This window comes from Molossus molossus, unplaced genomic scaffold, assembly GCF_014108415.1.
Source record: "Molossus molossus isolate mMolMol1 unplaced genomic scaffold, mMolMol1.p scaffold_m16_p_17, whole genome shotgun sequence".
Lineage (NCBI taxonomy): Eukaryota > Metazoa > Chordata > Mammalia > Chiroptera > Molossidae > Molossus > Molossus molossus.
In genome coordinates, this window is record NW_023425352.1 from 67142657 (window position 1) to 67163257 (window position 20601).

The following is a 20601-nucleotide window of genomic DNA, read 5'->3' on the forward strand; positions in this document are numbered from 1 at the left end:
GAGCCCTTCCCTGGGGCGGCAGACAGAAGCCATATCTGGGACTCCAGCAACCTGGCTCACACTGGGAGCCCTGCCCTGGTGACTCCCTGAGGCCCCGCCCCACCCAAATTTCAGGCCCACCCAAGCTGTTGCCACATGCTTAACCGTAGGATTGGCCTGTCTTGGATCCTGCTTCAGGTTTTTCCTAAATTCTGTCAAACAAGCAGCATCTGGTCTCAGCTAGCCCCATACCGCTCGTTAAGTAATACACAGAAACAAACACAGGGAGGCAGCCAAAATGAGGAGACAAAGAAACAGGTCCCAAATGAAAGAACAGAACAAAACCCCAGGAAAAGAACTAAGTGAAATGGAGATAAGCAACCTAACACATGCTGAGTTCAAAATACTGCTTATAAGGATGCTCAATGAACTCAGTGAGAACCTCAGTGAACTTAGTGAGGGCCTCAAGAGCATAAAAAAGGACCAGTCAGAAATGATGGATGCACAGTCAGAATTGAAGGAGGCATTAACTGAAATAAAAAATAATTTACACAGATTCAATGGTAGAGTACGTAAATCCAAGAAGCAAACCATCAATTTAGAATATAAGAAAGCAAAAAATGCCCAATCAGAACAGCAAAAAGAAAAAAGAATCCAAAAAATGAGGATATTGTAAGGAGCCTCTGGGACAACTTCAAGCATGCCAACATTCGCATCTTGGGGGTGCCAGAAGGAGAAGAGCGAGAACAAGAAATCGAAAACCTCTTTGAAACAATAATGGCAGAAAATTGTCCTAACTTGGTGAAGGAAACAGACATATAAGTCCAGGAAGCACAGAGAGTCCCAAATAAGATGAACCCCAAGAGGCCCACCAAGACACATCATCATCAAAATGCAAAAGGTTCAAGACAAAGAAAGAATCTTAAAAGCAGCAAGAGAAAGGCAGCTAGTTACCTACAAGGGAGTTCCCATAAGGCTGTCAGCTGATTTCTCAAAAGAAACTTTGCAGGCCAGAGGGGAGTGGCAAGAAATATTCAGAGTGATGAAAACCAAGAACCTACAACCAAGATTACGCTATCCTGAAAAGCTGTCATTTAGAATCGATGGCCATATAAAGACTTTCCCAGACAAGAAAAAGTTAAAGGAGTTCATCACCACCAAACCGTTATTATATGAAATGTTGAAGGGTCTTTTTGAAGAAAAAGATAAAATATATGAACAAACAAAATGGCAATGAATACATATCTATCAACAATGGAATCTACAAACAAAATGAACAGGTAGAACAGAAACATTCTCATAGATACAAAGAACATTTTGTTGGTTGCCAGATGGGAGGGGGGTTGGGGGAATGGGTGAAAAAGGTGAAGGGATTAAGAAGTACAAATTCATTGCTAGACTGACAAACCTCAAAGGAAAAGTGGTTGGGGGGGTGGGAGGAAATAAACCAAAGAACTTATATGCATAACCAGTGGACACAGACAATAGTGTGGGAAAAGGCGGGAGGGGGGCAGGAGTGGGGAGGAGGGGGTCAATGGGGGAAAAATGAGGAACATCTGTAATACATTCTACATTCAACAATAAAGATTTAAAAAATAAATAAATGAATAAATAAAATAAAATAAAATGGCCACGTGACTCTAAAACGATTAAGAACCATTAAATGATTTATGTTGAGGGTAGGAATGAGGAAGTCCATCCCGAGGTCAGGACTGGGAATCAGGAAATAAAACAGAAATTGCAAATGTTTCCATCAACCCTTTCGCCTGCCCTGCCACTCACACACCCCAGAAACACTGAGCTGTTCTGACTTGCACGAAAGGCCTGGGGTCTCTGTCCCCTCTGCCTCCGCGCAGGCAAATAAACACTCGTGAAGCAGGCGGTGACTGAGAAAAGTTTATCTTTTCCTCTTTATCGTCGGATCCGATTGCTTCATTGCAGTGGAGCTCTGAGAGCCCACGTCAAGCAAACAGCCGACCACAATGGGCGCCCCTCGAGCAGAAAAACACAGCGCCTGGGACTTGCTGCGAACCTCCTCCCCGGGACACGCACAGGACGAACTGCGGCGCCCAAGCAGCGGCCTTTGTTTGAAACCCAATGGTTCGGTGACTTCAGGTATTTGCACCATCCCAGCCAATAACTCCCGGGGCTGCTTCCTCCGCGAGTCTCGGGGCGCCCTGGTGGTGGTCGGAACCCGCAAGCGTCACACCCCGAACCTGCTCCGCAGCACCTGGGGCACCGCCTAAAGCGGACCCTGCCCTGTGCGCCCTGGACGCGGCAGGCGGGACCAGGCGGGACCAGGCGGCCCCATTGGCCCGCGCAGGACGAGAGGCGGGGAGGGGCGGGGCAGACGCGCGTTTCCATTGGTCGAAGCGGCGAGGGGCGGGGAGAGGAGGGCCCGACGCGCCGAACCCGGGAGGCCCGGGGCAGTAGGCGCCAAGGACTCAGCGCGGGTGCGGGAGAGGGCACAGCACTGACAGCGGCCTCTGGTCTGCGCGTTGAGAGGACGGTGAGTGATACGTGGGCAGGAGAGTTCGGGGGCGTCCAGGTAGCACTGACACCTCCGCCCCCAGCCATGAGCGCTGGAGGCTGGGCGCTGGTGCCCCTCGGCTGCCGCAAACAGGGTCCCCTACCTCTGCCAGCCTGGCTCATCCCGAGCCTCTGGCCCAGTGCTGAGTTGGGAGTGGGCATGGCGCCAAGCATCTCCTCCAAGGGGAGGGCACTTTAGGGACTAAAACATGAGCATGACAGGTGACGCAACCTCAAGCGACACCTTGTCCACATGGGCTCTCACCTTAGCCAGCATCCCAAAAGCATTGATGTTAGAATTGGGGGGAGAGGCTGCAAGCGCCTCTGGCACAACTCTCAGATTTCATAGACGGAAAGCCACCGCCAAGATAACATCAGAAGGAAGGGCTTGCCTTACAGTCGCTATTTATGGAGTATTTGCCTTGTTCCTTCATCTGTGCTAAGAGGTTTAGCATAGTATGCCCTCTATTTCTTACAGCTCCACTTTCATTATCCCCATTTTCAGATGAGAAAACTGTTTCTCAAAGACTTGTGGAATTATCTCATTTTACCCAGATGAGTCAGTGGTGGGGTCAGGATTTGAACCCAGGTCTCATTCATTTTACCCACTGACTTCAGAGCTCCCCCTGCTTCCCCAAGCTCCTGACTCTCAGTTCTACACTTTCGACTGCAAGATGCCTCAGTGTTGTTACTAGTCTGGCACAGCCCCATTTACGCATCCTATTGTGGGAATACCAGGCAAGTGCCAGGGCTGTCTTAAAACACTGCAAGGAGAGCTTTAGTAACCACACTTAACAAAGGAGTAAAACAAGGCCACAGCAAATAGAGGCTGGAATTCTGTAATCTGAACCCAAGCAGGTTAGACTCCAAAGCCATGCACTTGCAAGAGACCCTCACTGGCTACTTTGTACTTCAACCAAGATTTGTTGCCAGAAGCCATGATTTAAAACAACATAAAACAAAAAATAAAAGAACAGTAAATGAATTGGTAGCACTAATAGGTACATGCAGATCTGCCTGCCTCCTACTCCCCTGTGTAATTCCTGAGCTGCTGCTGCCTCCAGAATGGGAGATACTAGGGAGAGGGAGGAAGGAAGAAGGGGTCAGAGGGAGGAGGAAGGGGAAGGAGAGAAGGGGAAGGAAGAGAAGAGAAAATGGAACATGTTGAACTTAGGTCAAAATAATGCTGGCTGGAAGTAGTAACCGGGTGTGTTTCAGTACCTTGTCAGTGTTTAAGTCTATTTTCATTAGTTCTTGTCGTAATTCTCTCTGTGTGTAGACCTGACCGTGAAAATGAGGTTGAAGCCACAGATACAGTGTGAAAGACGGGAGGTGGGTTGTATTTCCACCATGAGATTCCAGTGGGTAGTCTGAAGGTCAAGAACAGGGTGAAGGTCCAGGGCCCTCCTGGGTCAGAGTCAGCTACAAAATGACTTTTAACAAAGAACCTGAACAGACTGGGGCATGTAGCAGTTCAGGTCATGTAAATGCAAAGCCTCAAAGGGAGACCCTGACTATTGAGTCAACCAAAAAGCCCTCTGGACTGTACCTCTGGGGAGCTGGGTCCAGGTTTTGAGAGTAAACTCGGTCATATGTCCTCATTCACAGCTGCTCCTCCTGGGAGGACTGTCATCCTCTTGGAGTCGCGCATTCCCGTCTCTGGAGCCTGGTGGCCTCTCCGGAGCCCCTGACTCCCACTGTGACCTCTAACCGGAGTTTCTGTGTATTACATGTGAGCCCCTTGTGAGGTCCACCTGACATTCACCTCCACAGCAGTCAGGAATCAACCATGAGAAACCTACAGTTGAGAGTGGGAAAGGGACTTGCCTAAGGTCACACAGCAAAAGAACCACAGAGCAGAGATTTAAACCCAGATCCTTGTGAAGGTTGGGTGGTTATCCTGTCATAGAGTACATTGAAGAAAATACTTTGAAATTGCTTTGAAGTAAATTAAAATCACACAGGAAGTGGCTGCCCTTCCCAAAGTTCCTTGCAGTTTCCTCAGTCTCCCCTTCTAGCTGCCTGACCTCCTTCCCCAGGATGTACTGCCCAGGTATAGATTGGGAAGCCCCTCCCTTTGCCCTGCCCAACCTCGGGGAATAGGGGCAGGAGCGTCATAAGTCCTGTAGCCTCAGAAGTGGAAAATGCCCTGAAGACACTCCAGACCAGCTGCCAGTACAGTCCTGGCTAAACCAAGGCCCAAGAGATGGCACAACATGCTAAGGTCACCGCTAAGTTGATACGCCAACAAAACTCACACCCAGACTTCTCTCTATGACATTCCTGGCTTCCTATCTTTTGCTGTGACATGTTTCAGCAGAAGTTCTTAACTGAGGATCTGAGGATCCAGGGGCACATGAACAAGAACTTCTTGATCCCCTGTAGTGGTGTGCAGACTCAGAGTGTGCTAGGCACGCGAGCACACACTCTCTCATCTTTCTGGGGATCGTTTGTTAAACTTTCAAGACTCCATAGGGTTCCATGACCCAGAAGTTTCTAAGGCACACCATGTCTCACCGGAAACCAGCCCCAGCAGCTGCACGCGGCATCCAGGCCTGGCGCAGTGGATGGCACAGGTGGAGGCAGCTATGTAGGGCACCGAGTGCCACCTGGCAGCAGCAGGCACTGGGCACTCAAAGAGGCTGCACTCCTGGCCCCAGGCCTCAGTGGTCATTCTGAGCATCTGTTTGGCCCAAAAAGCATAGCTTAGAGGATTCCTGCTTCTGTAGATCTCCTCTTCATAGGAGAGGTGAGCCCAGGTGGGGGGCGGGCAGGGACGTGCACATGAGGGAGAGCAGGGGGACTGGAAGCAGCTCTTTGGCTCAGCCTGCCGTGCCTTGGAAGCAGGGGCGGAAGCCAGAAATCACTGCCTCTGGGCTGGGCTGTCAGAAGCTCTGAGGAAGGCCAGCCTTCATGGGTGCAGGGGGCTGGGCTCTTCAGAGAAGGGCAACCATGTCAGGGAGGCCTGGGTGCCAGGAGGGGTTCAGGGAGACCTGTTAGTGGGAGCCCAGAACTGCAGAAATGGGAGGGCATTGTGCAGGAAAGCAGGGCCTGTGGGGTCAGCCCAGGGCAAGGTGGCCACCAGCCCCGCGGTGCAGTGTCCTCCAGACTTCCTAGCCAGCAGTCCCAGGCAGGGAGCTACGTGGCCGAGCCCCAGCGAGTGGGTGGCGTTTGGAGGAGGGATGAGGACAGCAGTTCGGAAGGCGGGGGATTTGCAGCTCTGAGTTGCTACTTGCCATCCCCATCCCAGCAGCTGGCTTTCTCTGCAAAAATGTGTCGCTTGGGAACAACCTGTGTCCGCCAGGCCCTCTCGGAGCAGCTGGTACCAGCACTGCGGCTTCTTCCTGCCGAGCTCCTGCCACTTGCTAGCTAACAGGTGCCAAGAGGGCGCGGGTAAGGTGCCCTATTTCCCGTGCTTTCCTGCTGGCCCTGGCTGGCACTGGAAAGCCGTAGCTCGGGCCGTGGACCAGGACAGTCCGGCTTCCCAGGAATGCTCCAGAGTCCCAGCACCTGCCCTCCTCGGAGCCTGCTTCCTCCTCTGGTGCCAGCAGACCGGGTCCCACAGGCTGTCCTCCTTCCTATTGCTTCCGGTGTCACTTCTGTTACATGTTTGATTTTAATCATGTCTACATAAGAAAATAAGAGCCCTGGCCAGTTTGGCTCAGCGGTTAGAGCGTCGGCCTGTGGTCCAGAGAGACCCGGGTTCGGTTCTCGCTAAGGGCACGTACCTCGGTTGCAGTTTGTCCCCAGCCCTGGTTGGGTCGTGCGGGTGGCAGCCACTCGATGTGTCCCTTTCACGTCAATGTTTCTCTCTCTCTCTCTCTCTCTCCCTCCCACTCTATCTGAACAAAAAACAAACAAACAAACAAAAGTGTCCTCAGGTGAGGATAAAAAAATAAATAAATAAGAATCATAATTTTTTAAATATTAGAACAGAGGTTACCGAGCTCTCAGATTTCCCAGACAGCCTCAGAATATTTAATTTGGGCACCGACACATTTTCCACGTTGCCGAGTGAGGATACGCGCACCAGCGCTTCGCCATTGTTTCCGAAAGAGCCGGCACTGGGCCCGGGAGCAGGCTGCACCGAGCCTGGGCAAGCCTTCACCACCTTCCACTGGGCTCTATGAAAAGGCCATGCACAGCCTCCTTCCCCTCCTGCCACTGGCCAGGAGGAGCTGGGCTGCGGTGGGACCTGAAGAGCGCAGAGCTCCGGGACCGCAAGGCAGCATGGGCCAAGCCTGGCAGTTGTGAAGGCTCCAGTGTCCTTTGTCCCGAAGCAAAGGCCAGGGACAATAGCGAGGGCAGGCTGTGGTGCTGGCTGTCCCCAGCAGCCCCTGCAGCGGGCTGGCAGAGCAGCCACCGGAGTGGAAAGCTCAAACAATTCTCTGCCTGTGCACTGGGGACAGGTAACCAAAGCTGGCTCACTCCCCGGCCCCTCCCCGGCGGGACAGGGAGCCCTGGCTGAAGCTGAGCCCTGTGATTGAGGACAGAGCCTCATCTAACTGGGAAGCAAGCCTGGAGGCCCGTGTGCCCTGGGGCCTGGGGCGGGGGGCGGGGGCAGACGGGGACAAAGGAGGCTGGACGCCCAGCGCTCCAGGGCTTGGCCTTCCGGGCTGCACCTGTCACTCCAGTGTGCAGACTGCCTGAGTGGCAGGCCAGCCCCGGCCCGGCCCAGCCCCACCCTTCTGCCTCAGCCAAGGCACTGTAATCCATTTGTATACTGGGCTTCCACCTAGGGTTTATTTAAGGATAAGACTGCATTTTTTAGAAAAGGTTGAAAACACTGCTTTGGAGAACCTCTGAGGCCGGCCACGTGCGCCAGGAGCAGGTGTTTGTGGGGCAGCTTCAGGAACGTGCTCCGCTCAGGAAAGTCTCCACTCGAGTCCTTGCCAGAGTGTGGTTCTCTCCCTTGACGCTCTCGTTCAGGTCATCTCTAGGACACCCCACGCTCTCTGTGCAGCTCGTTTTAGAACTCAACGAAACACTGGGATTATTAAAAGGAATAAAATCCTCTCAACCTTCAGTCTGGTCAAAGCGACACACACGCACAGTGTACAGACTTGAAGGGAGACTCTGGGAGTGACCCCAGCTCAGGACGAGCGCTGAAGGGGAGGACATGTGGCCTACCTGAGGCAAAGGTCAGGACCCGTGAGAACCAGAGAAACCACGTGATTTGCTTAGAGCCACACAATGATGCCAGGGGACATGGAAATGTGTGTTCTCTCAAAGGAGAGGCTGTTTTTCTTGCGGGGGCAAGGTCCCCACCCCATATGGCTGGAGACCCAGCCTGGCGAGTTGGAGCCCCCCTTTGCTGCAGTTGGCCTTTCATTGTCTCCCCCAGCCTTGCTCACCCCCTGCCCTTCCCTGAGATGTTGTGTCAAATCCTCTGTCCCTCCAAGCCAGGCTGTTTACCCTCAGCTCCCCTTTCTCCCTTCGCTTTGCCCCCTGCCATCCAGGAGCCTTCTCTTTCCTTCTGAATTCCTCCTCTGCCCAGCTTCCTGTCGCTGATGCTGCCCACCTCCAGCTGGCGACGGCCAGCACCTCAGTTACGTCCTTTGGATGAGCAGGCGCAGGGGTGACGCTCCCGAAGGCCCATGTAGACCTCACGTGATGCTCAGCAAGCAAACAGTATTATCCACAGCTGTAGCCTAGGCCCCGGGTGGGCTCCCTGCCACCCACCTCACTGTCAACCGAAGCTGACCCCATTTATCTGATTTGGTGTAAATGTTCCATTTGAACAGAGCTCTACAGCTGAGAAAATTTCTACCCCACCAAAGGTCAATATTTCCATTGTTCAGATGGGAAAATTAAGGCTCAGAGAGGATAAGACATAACTGAAGTCACCGGGGTCTTTAGCAGATCCCAGCTGAGAGCTCGGTAGGAAGCGTTTTTAATAACTGGTCACTGCTTGACTTGCAGAGAAACCCACTTGTGATGTTACTACTGCCCAGAGAAAATGGGCACGCTCCCCATGTGCTGCAGGAGAATGAAAGTGTCGTAAACAGGGTCATGTCACGAATCCAAAGTCGTAGCCTGGAGCCCCACTAAGGACATCTGTCTTGCAAGTGTGCTTTGTCAGGCTGTACCTTATTTTTACCCATATTTTATATATGTACATATATACCCATTGGAATTACGTAACACACGAGTCTACATTACACTCCACTAACAAATCCTTGAAATGCTAGGGGCTTATTACAGCAGAGATTGATTTCTCTTTCCCAGTCCATACCCACTGTGGGTTGGTGCAGAAACTGGTCCACTGAGGCACTCACAGATCCAGGCTGCCCCTCAGGGAGATGCACCGACTGGGACATGAGGCGTTCAGGGTCACCATGGCAGAGCACAGGAGAGCTGCAAGGCTGCAGTGGCTCACAGGAGCCAGCCTGGGGGTGACACACAACTCTTCTGTCAGCAGAGTCAGTCACATGCCCCACAGCTTGGGAGCTGGGGAATGTGAGCCATCACAGGTCACAGGGCAGTCTGTGTCCTTGCCAGTCACCCAACTTTAAACAATGAAATGTAGCCAATAAAAATCCAGGTTTTCAGCCCGGCTGGTGTGGCTCAGTGGTTGACATCAACCCATGCACTAAGAGGTCACCAGTTCGATTCCCAGTCAGGGCACATGCCCAGGTTGTGGGCCCAATCCCCATGGGGGCATACAGGAGGCAGCCAATCAATGGTTCTCTCCCACATCAGTGTTTCTGTCTCTCTCCCTTTTCCCTTCCTGTCTCTAAAAATCAATAAAAATAGAAAAGTTTTATTTAAAATCCAGGTTTCCACGCTGCCAGGTGGCTCAGTTGGTTGGAAAGTCATCCTGTACATTAAAAGGTTGCGGGTCCGATTCCCGGTCAGGGCACAGACTTAGGTTTCAGGTTCCTTCCCCATCGGGGCGAGTACAGGAGGCAAGCAATTCGATGTTTCTCTCGCCATCCCCCCACTATAAGCAATAAAATTATATACTCAGGTGAAGATTAAAAATAAAAAACCCAGCCCTGGCCGGTTTGGCTCAGCGGTTAGAGCGTCCGCCTGCGGTCCGGAGAGACCCGGGTTCGGTTCCCGCTAAGGGCACGTACCTCGGTTGCAGTTTGTCCCCGGCCCTGGTTGGTCGTGCGGGTGGCAGCCACTCGATGTGTCCCTTTCACATCGATGTTTCCCTCTCTCTCTCTTCCTCTCTCTCCCTCCCACTCTGTCTGTACAAAAAATGAAAAAAATGTCCTCGGATGAGGATAAAAATAAAAAACCCAGGTTTCTGGCTTCTCATGAAACACCAGAAGAGCTGTCCGTCTAGAGCAGGGAGTGTTCCCCAGCTCCCTGTGGATGGTTTCCAGGATCTCAGCTGAGTGGCTCCCTGGCCCTGGAGACTTTCATGTGTTTTATTACAGCTGAATGTGCCCCAGTCTGGGGAAGCTGAGCTCTGGGCGCCCCTGAGGCTTCCTGTCGCCATCCAGTGACGCAGTAGCCACTTCTGATCGACCCGCAGTGTGTCAGGCTCGTGTCCGTGCGGGGAACACGCGTGGGCAGAGGCAGCGCCCCCTCTTCCTTGAGGGGGTCAAAGCAGGACACCTGCAGGGCCCAGCGGGGCGCAGGGGAGCTCCTGACACTGGGGAGCTGGCCTCGGGGTACAGGGCCAGGAGCTGAGGATAGAACCGTGAAAGCCCAAAAGGAGGGAGAGGCCCAGAGCCCGTTAGGGGAGCTGTGGGGAGCTGTGGGCAGCTCGGGAAGGCTGGCGCTCTAGCAGGAGGGGGAGGAGTGGGGGAGAAGCCGGGCAGGAGGAAGGCAAGGGAAAGCCACCCCATTAGCGCGGGGTAATGCAGCCCTTCCTGTAATGAGGTTGCTAAAGCAAGGCATCCTGGTGCCGTGAGCCCTCAGAAACTGTGTTGAGTGAGCACCCCAAACACCCAGCCTTCCCCGGGCGGAATTAAGCCAGCTCTGTGCAGGAAGGATTTGAGGAACTGCTCTGAGGGGAAGCCCGGCGGGTCACTTTTTCCACAGGGATGCTGAGGAACCGAAACCCTATTTTGAAATGGGCCTAGAAGAGTGCCGAAGGGGGACCCCGCCCTTGCCCTTGGGGGTAGGGCCGGTGCTGGCTATAGCTGGGGCCTGCCCTGCAGGGGAGCCTGGCCTCTCGGGGCTGAGATTTGCCTCGCTCCAGACAAAGGCAGAGGAAGGTGTTTATAGAATGATGCTGAGGTCACTGGGAAGCCCACCGTCCTTCCTCAAATAATTCCCCTTCTCCACACGTACCATTTCCCCCTCCTCCAGAATCCATCGCTCAGCCAACATCGAGGCAGGCTCCTCTGATCTGTGAGCGGTGCCAAGCAAGCCGGCACAGAGTGCGGGGCTGGGGAGAATCAGGGCCCGAGGGGACAGCGCCTCTGCACACGGCAGGGAGATGGGACTGAGCCATGTCTGTGTGAACAGATGAGCAGAGGTTGGGGTTTTGTGAAGGAGCCAACCTCGGTGGTGTGAAGGACAGGCTGTGCACCCAGTCTCTGCCACCTCCCAGAATCACTTAACCCCTTGAATTCCTGGCTGCAACTTGGGGAGAGGCAGGCCAAGGGTGGAGGGTGCCTTTAGAAGTGTTTCGCCGTGGAACGCACAAAGGGCCTTGATGAGAGCTCGAGGGAGGAGTCTGTGGGAGAGATGCCAACAAGATCGACAGGCCGGTGGACTTGCTCCGTCGGAGACCCAGGGCTGAGATGCTCCACGACCTCTCCAGTTTGAATGGAAGAGGTATAGCTTTCCGTGGGAACCCACTAACAGTCCTGTGGGCAGACATTACCCCACTGACTAGATGCAAAGGGGGGCTTGGAGGTGTCAAACTCAGAGTCTGGAGACTTTTCTAGAAAAAAAAAGGATAAAGATTCATTCAAAGGTCTAGGATTTTGCAAACTGGAAACACAGCCGGGCAAAAACCCAGAAGTGTTCCCAAGAAGAAAGAAGTTAAAAGTTCGAATAGCAAAAAGTACATTCTTGAGAATTTTCAGTCCTGCATTCTCAGCCCCGGGATTGCTCCTGGAGGGTCAGATGACAGGCAGTCAGGGTGATAGATGTCAGGTGACCTGGGACATGGTTGCAAGGTGTGGTTCCAGGGGTCTGGATAACAGATGTCAGGTGGATGTGGTTGTGATTCCTTCAGGGATAATCAGAGGGTTACCTGGAGGCCCAGATGTATATTCAGGCATTGACACAGGACTAGAAAGATCAAAAAAGTTTCAGTTCCCAGGCTAGTTAAAAAAAAAAAGAACGGAGTCCTTCCTCGTAGTGTTAATAATTTTAGCAGCTTAGTTGAGATGACTCCATTTTATATATTCCCTGTCTTCACTCTTTCCTCGGGGTTGAGTCACGCTCCAAGACCAGCAGAGAAAAGGGCTTAGGAGAACAGACTGGGCTATGAGCACATGATCACAGAAGCTTGACCCCTTCGCTGCTTTCTCATCCATAGTATGGGAATGGGATGGTGTTTACCTCGTTATGTTGTCAGGAGTAAAGGAAATACGGCAAGCCTTCCCTTAACGTTGGCAATAGGTTCTGTGAGGTTAGGTGAAATGACGTCTAAAGAAACCAATGTTACAATGGGCTAAATGATAAACAGGAGCTAAGTTCCTACAGCATCTCATCAACATTGTAACAGAACAGCATTGAATTACATTATTCAAGGGCCTGCTGTAATTCATGGAAAATGCTCAACACAATCTGTGGCAAGTAGTGAGCATGGGACCTTTTGACCCATCACCAGGCTAGGTGGCCAGGTGTGCTGACTCCAGTGGCAGGAATTGGGCCACCCACCCTGGGCTCAGTGGGAATCGAGGAGATAGGCCCAGGCTGCTTTGGAGGTTTGGAGGAGTAATCGAGACAGAAACCATTATTCAGGGTGTCCCAGTGGACGGAAGAAAGCACCTGATCTGAAGCATTTAGGAGACTGACCCTGATTCGTAGGGATTGTGAGGAGGTTTCCGGAGGGGGGCTGATAGGGCTGGTAACGGCTGGTTCGGCAGTTCTGACCTTGGCCCACCAGGGGGCGCTTGGCTGACACGTGTGGGTGTAGAACCCGATTCCGTCCTCTGGGCCTGACCCTTCAGGTGCAGTCGTCCTGGACCAGGGAGCAGGAGTGAGGTGGGGCCTGGGGAACGGAGGACTGGGAGGGTAGGGAGGTGGGAGGCGAGGCCCGGCTGCCGGCCTCCACCCCAGGACTCTGGGCTCTGCACTGGCCAGCGCTCCCGCCGCTCACCCGTCTGTGTGCCCTTCCTGGTCTCTCTGGCAGGTAACTTCTGGGTCTGCAGACAGGAGGAGATGAAGGAAGACTTCCCACCCAGTTCTCACGTGCCCGTCAGCGACAGCAAATCCATTCCGAAGTAAGCCTGTGTGTGCTGGGAGGGGCTGGCTGCAGGCCTGTGGTCTCCTTGGGGCCACCCACCTCCCTCCATGGGCAGCCTTTGGGTGGAGGGATTCTGGGCACTTTTCATAGATATGAGGTGTGCCTGGCCCAGGGACAGTGATGGGGCACCATGTGGCTGTCCTCGTTTGAAGCCTGTCTCTTTGGAGGTCTAGGATTTCTTCAGGTGTGGGTCTGACCTCTGCACTCTGGCCCACAGAAGCGGGAAAGCCCATCAGTGCCCACTGCGACCCCACAGGAATGGTACTTATTTAAAAACTAGAGCAATACTTGACCCAGTGATCCCACTTCTAGGAATATACCCTAAGAAGCCTGAAACACCAATCAGAAAGAATATATGTACCCCCATGTTTATAGCAGCACTCTTTACAATAGCTAAGATCTGGAAACAGCCCAAGTGTCCATCAGTAGACAAATAGATAAAAAAGTTGTGGAATATATACACAATGGAGTACTATACAGCTGTAAAAAAGAAAGATCTCTTATCCTTTGAGACTACATGGAGGGACCTGGAAAGTATTGTCCTAAGCGAAACAAGCCAAACAGAGAAAAACAAGTACCATATAATCTCACTTATTTGTGGAATATAATGAACATAACAGTCTGAGGAATGGGGTAGTCCCAGAGATATGGAAGTGGGGTACAGACTGACAATCCCCAGAAGAAGGGGTGGTGGGGGAGAGATAAACCACAGAACTTATATGCATGTATGCATGAACAATGGACATGGACAACAAAGCTGGGGATAGGGCAGGGAGGGAGGGGGAAGGGGGAATCAGTGGGGGGGAAAAGAGAAACATCTGTAACAAAAATAAATAAGTTAATTAAAAAAAAAATTTAGAGCAATACTGAGAAACCAACAAACAGCAATGATTAGAACAATACTAACACTGATTGCTGTGTTAAACAGTTAAAAAACCCTCAAAACTGGTTTGAGTCTGCTGAAAAAGTGTATTTTGTTGACATATTAATGATGTTTTACTTTGCTTATTTTATTTTGTTTACTCTCTGTGTCATCATAAAAAAAATGTTTGGATACCTTTTAAAATTTATTTCTGAACTAAAGAGAAGTACAGTTGCCATTTTGCCTGAGTCTGAGTGTTTTCTAGTTGGGGCAATGCCCAGCTGCCATCCTGGAGACAGCCAGCCTCCTTGCTGTGGGCTCGCTTGGCCGGGGACAGCGCCCTTGTCCTCCCGCTAGAGACCTGAGAACCGCCCGCGTTTTGTTGTATCATTTCACCATGCTACCCATACCACATTTTTCTTATTTAAATTTTACAATAAGAACAGTATTAAATATCATTTTAGGAAAAATCATAATCACCATAACATGATTAATTTCATGTATCTATATCCTAATAACTTTGTGTTCCACACTTACACACGTATAAGCACAGTGAACATTGGATCCTGCGCTGTTAATGCCGTGAAGTTGCAAATCCTTCCCCTGTCAGTTCCCATCACCCACACTACCGGGCGGGTGTTCTCATCAGCAGCTTAGGGGTGTTGCAGTGCAGGGAAGGCCCGACCTGAAGAAGTGCTAGAGCGGCGCTGTCCAGTAGGGGGAGCCACCAGCTAAGAATGGCCTAAGAATGGCTTCCGAGCATGTCATCTGTAGCTGAACAAGTGTAGTTAATATAAAAGATGCTCCAGGTGGAAAACACCTCTGACAATATAAAATAATGAGCAAGATCTCATTCATATTTTTATATAGATTACACGACAATATTTTAGATCTATTGGTTCAATAAAATGTGTTACTACAACTAACTTCACCTGTTTCATTTTCTTTTGTATTGTGGCTACAGAGATTTAAAATTACACCTGTGACTCCTGGCACTTTATACCTGTTGGATGGTGCTGCCTGCAGAGCCCAGCTTGGGTGCAGAACCCAGCTTGGGTACAGCGCCCGGCTTGGGTACAGCGGCCAGCTTGGGTACAGAGCCCAGCTTGGGTACAGAGCCCGGCTTGGGTACAGAGCCCGGCTTGGGTACAGAGCCTGGCTTGGGTACAGAGTCCGGCTTGGGTACAGAGCCCGGCTTGGGTACAGAGCCTGGCTTGGGTACAGAGCCCGGCTTGGGTACAGAGTCCGGCTTGGGTACAGAGCCCGGCTTGGGTACAGAGCCCGGCTTGGGTACAGCGGCCGGCTTGGGTACAGAGCCCGGCTTGGGTACAGAGCCCGGCTTGGGTACACAGCCCAGCTTGGGTACACAGCCCAGCTTGGGTACAGAGCCTGGCTTGGGTACAGCGGCCAGCTTGGGTACAGAGCCCAGCTTGGGTACAGAGCCCGGCTTGGGTACAGAGCCCGGCTTGGGTACAGCGGCCAGCTTGGGTACAGAGCCCGGCTTGGGTACAGCGGCCAGCTTGGGTACAGAGCCCAGCTTGGGTACAGAGCCCAGCTTGGATGCTGTCATGACTTCTCTCTGCCGCACACCAGTCAAGGCACAAGTGTGGCTTCCCTTTCATTCGGGGAGAAAACCTTTGGGCGAGTGGCCTCCCTGGGGCTTCAGGGTCTCACCGCGCTCATCGTCACCCTTGGTCATACCTCCAGGAGCTCAGGATGGGAGAGGCAGGTTGGCCTCCCGGTGCCCGCACAGCAGCCGTACCAGGCCCTTCAGGAAGTAATATGGGGAGAAAGCAGGAGTCTTTAAAACGTCAGCAGTCTCAGCCCCAGGGATTACTTCTAGGAAATGACTCGGAAATTAAGTGTAGGAGGGCTGTCAGGAGCTTTCTTCCGCAGTAGTGAAAGTGTGCCAGCACCCTCGAGGTACGGCGATGCAGCCCCTTTGTGAGTCCCACGTCCCGCCAAGCCCCCCGTAGCCTTCCCCAGGGCTGAGCGGTGAGAGCCTCAAGCAGAATGAAGGGCGTGTGTCTGGTCTCCTAACCAGTATGTGTGGCTAGCAAGACATGTGCTGTGTGCCCATTCACACATGAGGAGACGGAGGCCAGTGGAGACCAGCAGCTTGTCCAAGGCCCGGCCACACTCAGCGCATGTGTCTTTCCCTTCTCAGGTCGGAGCTCTTGAGCCTGCTGAGAACCTACAACTGCTACCACGAGGGCAGAAGCTCTCAGCTGAGACACCGGGAGGTAAGGCCTGTTTCTCTTCTCTGTTCACAGCCGCCACCACCCACCATTTGCAGAAGACAGTCCCGTTCATACCTGCTGTTCCTGGGTAATTCTCAAGACCATCTCCTTCACGCTCAGACGTGTCCCCATGTAGATGATGAATTATAAAGTCACCCATTCTCTGAGTTGGGGACCAGGAGCCAGGATCTCTCCGTGAGGTCCCTGTCAGGGGTGCAGAGGGTCAGAATATCCCTGTGAGAATTCAGAGCAGGTGGAAATCGTCTTGTGGGCCTTCTTCCAGCTGGGACTTTTGTCTCGGCCAGTTGCCAGGACATTGGAGTAGAAATCTTCGAGACCACCCATCCCACGGCATAAATAAGGAACTCAGCCAGCGCTCTGCATGCCCAAGTACACGGGGCAACTGAGGCATGAAAGGAGGGTCTCTGCTTGTCAATCCGAATGAACATAGGAGGAAAGGCCTGAAAAGGAGCACAGCACCCCAGAGGTGCTCACGGGTCCAGGCAGGTCCGAGTGCGAAGGGCTGGCACAGGGAGGGAAGGAGGAGAGAGCCCCGGTCCCGTCTTCAGGCCACCGCTGCCCATCAGATCAAACCCACTGATGCTGTGCAGGGATGCGGGCTGGTACGCTCGGACCCTTTCTGATATTTCAAAAGAAGCTAGATACCTAGCCCTGGCCAGTGTGGCTCAGTTGGCTGAGCATCGTCCCATGCACTAAAAGGTCACCAGTTCTATTCCTGGTCAGGGCACATGCCCGGCTTGTGGGCTCGACCCCTGTCAGGGTGCACTCGAGAGGCAGCCAATTGATGTATCTCTCTCACATCAATGTTTCTCTCTCTCTCCCCCTCTCCCTTTCTCTCCAAAAATCAATAAAAACCTTTAAAAAAGAGAGAGAGAGAGAAGAAGAAGAAGCTAGATACCTGGAATTTCACGTGGAATTTCACAAACCTCAAAACCCCATGTGGGCTAAACAAAACATGTCTGCAGGACTCCGGGGGATGGCCAGCAGGGCCCAGGCTCAGGGAGCCCCTCACTGAGCAGGTCAAGTAGAGGCCTGGCTTTGCCGCCCTCTAGAACCCTCAGACCGTTCACATGGGAACCCGGGTTGGGGCACTGGGCCCCCACCTTGGTCTAACTCAGTTTATTTGTAAAGCCTAGTAGGGAGTCTTATTGTGGTAAGGTTTTATTTGGGGGTTTCCGAGATTGAGATCAGGTGGTGCCTGGACTTTCCCCAGCCTGATGAGACCCAGCAGCCTCTGGGTTCCCCTTCTGTTGCTGAACATGAGAGTGGGGTTCAAGCTCCCATCAACCCACAGCCATCTGTCCAGGTGGAGGCCACTGCTCATTGATCTTCATTCTCTTTGGCTATTCAAACAGCCACATCCTTCTGCAGTTCCCAGACCAGAGGGTAAGCCAGGGGTCATCTGTCAGTGGCATGAAGGAGGGTCCACTGAAACCCACCTGCCAGACTGCATTGCTCGGCCACCCGAGATACCAGCCAGCCAAGCCAAGCCACTGTCACACGGCTCAGGAGCCTGGACAGGAGGGAGCTGCTGGCTCCTGGCCCAGGCAGCGCTGGGCTGCCTGGCGGCCTACAGCTCACGCTCTGCCTCACCTTGACCTGCCCGCCCTCCTGGGGCCTGGGCCGCCCCTGACAACTTGCCCACCTTGCCTGACGAGGGCTGTTCCCTCTGCGGAGTGGCCAGTGGAACACCTGTCACTCGCCCCACTGACCCAGCCCCTTACTGCTACAGCAGGGCTCTGATCCCACTGCCTCGTCATCACCAGCTTCACTCTCTTTTCTCACTTTAGTGGAGGCCCCCAGAGCCTGGCCCTACTGCCCGCCTGGTTCTGCATCCCCGAGGGCCAGGCACAGCGTGGTCCTGGGCACAGGCACTGGGTGACTAGCCAGCAGGATCCTGAGCTCCAGGTGCTGGGCGGTTTCTCCCTGTGCTGTGAAGTGAGGGTTGGGCCACTGAGGTTCCTTTACGGTGGCATGGGCGCGGTCTCTGGCTGGGCCTTGTTCCTCAGCTCTGGGCCCATTCAGGGATTGATCTCAGATCACGGTGGCTCTTCACCTGTGATTCCCACACCTGCAGCTTCAACATCACCTGGGAACTTGTTAGGGCTGCAGTTCCGATCCCCTCGCTTCCCCCGGGCCTGCTGAGTGAGAAGCTCGTCACCCCCGTCTGTTCGAACGGGGCCTCCTGAGGAAGGCCACCTTTGGCACCCGCTGGCCTGAGAGCTTGGTGTTGGCACTTGGAGTTCCCACAACAAACCCCTCTGTAGGAGCAGGACTGGGAAGCCTGTGCCCTGTGCTTGTGCATGATGGGACAGTCCCCATGGAGATGTGGGAGACACACAGTGGCCACAGGTGTTCCTGACAGCCCCCAGGGCAGGAAGTTAAACCCCCCAGAAGGAATTTTCATGTTCCCAACCCTACCAAGCGTGTGAGGGTCTGACTTGATCTCCCTGGAGTCAGAAGTACCTTTCAGGGACCTCCTGCTGTCTTAGCAGCAGGGGAGCCTGCCCAGGAGTGTGTGTCTTTGGGAGGGGACAGCCACCGAAACTTGCACTGCGGCATGGGAGGCCTGGCACTGAGCGCATGACTGGTTCTGGGACACCGAGGCCCCGGGGGCCCCCTCAGAATGCAGGCCGGGGCCTCCGGGGCCTTGGGGAGCCCGTGGCTGCAGGCACTGCCACAGGGCTGCCACTCCCTGGACACTGTAGTCCCCGAGGGCAGGGCAGATGGCCCCAGACACTTTGCCTCTGCCTTACTTTTTGAGAACTTTGCACCATAGGTGCCACCATTCACCAGACAAAGGGACTGCGGCCCCCAGTGTAGGTCTTTCCAGCAAGGGGACTGCAGCTGTGGGAGGAGCTGGCGCAGCTTCCTGCCTGGGCGCAGAGGTCGAGCACAGCATCACGCAGGGCCACCCCTCCAAGGGCCCTCGGGCCGCCGAGCAGTCCCTGGGCCTCCCCTGGAGCAACTGCAGCCTGGCTGCTGGTCTGGGGGCACCCGCTCCCCCACTGTCTCGCCGGGGCCCGTAGAACTTGGGGAGATGAGTGTGTCGTGGTCAGGGGCCAGGGCTGTCACTGAGGCTCCTGTTCCTGAGAGCTGAGGGGGCCAGAGCACCAGCTTCCGCTATTGTGAACCTTGCCTTTGGGACGATGTTGCTTGTATTACAAGGACGAGCAGGAGCGACGAGGAGCAATCTGCCCTTTAAAGATAGCAAAGCGTTTTAACCAGGCTAGTTGGCGTCACAGGAGAAAAATGGACCACTTGTGGGGAAACTTGTCACTAATGACTCACGTCCTGGTGCATGCGTGTGTGGCCCCTCCAAGAACTGGCCTCCCAGCCGACCTCGCGCTCAGCTCTCCTGGGCTCCACGCTCTCCCTGGTGGCCCTGACCAGGCACTGCACCCAGTCCTCACCCTCCCCGCCAAGCCTCCTGCTCAGCCTGAGAAAGGCACCGATGCGCTCTGCAGACCACTGGCCTCGGGTGAGTGCCCGGCCAGGGACACGCGCTCTGGGAGCCTCGAGTCTTCCCCGCCTGCCCCCGCCAGGTAGGACACAGAGTCCTCCCCTACTCCAGCAGGGGTGGGCGGAGAGCGAGACTGCTCTAGACGCCCCCCCGGGAGTTTCCCTGAGGCTGTCCTTCAGGAGCTTGGGGCACTGGCATGCCTGAGCCCTTTCCCCAGCCCTTCATTCTTTTCTCCCCCACCTTTGGAAGGTACTATTAATTTCTTTCACATTGAGAGATATAAGCAGAGAGACCAGCACCCCAGGGTCTCCTCACCCTGTCTGACACCATACGCAGCAGTGTCGTTCCTGAACTTGGAGGGAATCAGCCAGGTCACCCTAGATCCCTACCTCTGCCCGCCTCTCGTTCTGCGTCACTGAAGGGGCTGCAGGGCGGCTGAGCCCAGTGCCCACCATCCAGGCACCTGCCGGGCACCCTCTCAGTAGGCCCGCTGTCCCCACAATCTCCCAAGGATGCTCTGGCTGAAGCATTTGTGCTGGAGAAGTCAGGGACACACCAGCTCGAGCTGACCAGAGAAGCGGCAGGTGTGACGTGCAGATGCTGGTGCACAGGGCTTACAACTGCATCCAAGTGGGTTACTCCAGTTTCTGCAGCTCCGGGGAGGCACGAAGGGCAGGTGTCGGTCCCCGTGTAAAAGATAAGGAAACTGAGAAACTGCGTGTCTGAAACTTTTTCTCTTAATATATTTTCATAGACTTTTTAGAGAGAGAGGAAGGGAGAGAGAGAGGGAAACATCAACGTGAGAGAGAAACATCGATCAGCTGCCTCCTGCACACCCCCCGCCAGGGATCAAGCCCGAAACCCGGGTCTGTGCCCTGACCAGGAATCGAACCGGGACCTCTCAGTCTGTAGGATGACACAGTCCACTGAGCCACGTCGCCAGGCTGAAACTTTCTCTGTTAAATGTATGGTTTACATTCTACGGCCCCACAAAACACATAAAAGAAAACAGATAATGTTTTAAAAGTCCAAAGCAATTTAAAAATAGCTTTACAAAAGAAAATAAGAAATAAGGAAGGAAGGAAGGAAGGAAGGAAGGAAGGAAGGAAGGAAGGAAGGAAGG

General features: G+C 53.6%; 1 protein-coding gene across 1 annotated transcript in view; it reads left to right on the forward strand.

The window, feature by feature from the left end:
• Positions 1-2414: 2414 nt before the first annotated feature.
• Positions 2415-20601, forward strand: part of RASSF4 (Ras association domain family member 4) — a 31770-nt gene continuing 13583 nt past the window's right edge. Inside the window, exons 1-3 of the mRNA XM_036265355.1 lie at positions 2415-2488; positions 12779-12869; positions 15922-15997. Coding sequence (XP_036121248.1) covers positions 12808-12869; positions 15922-15997 — 138 coding nt within the window. The 5' untranslated portion in view covers positions 2415-2488; positions 12779-12807. The remainder of the gene's footprint in view (positions 2489-12778; positions 12870-15921; positions 15998-20601) is intronic.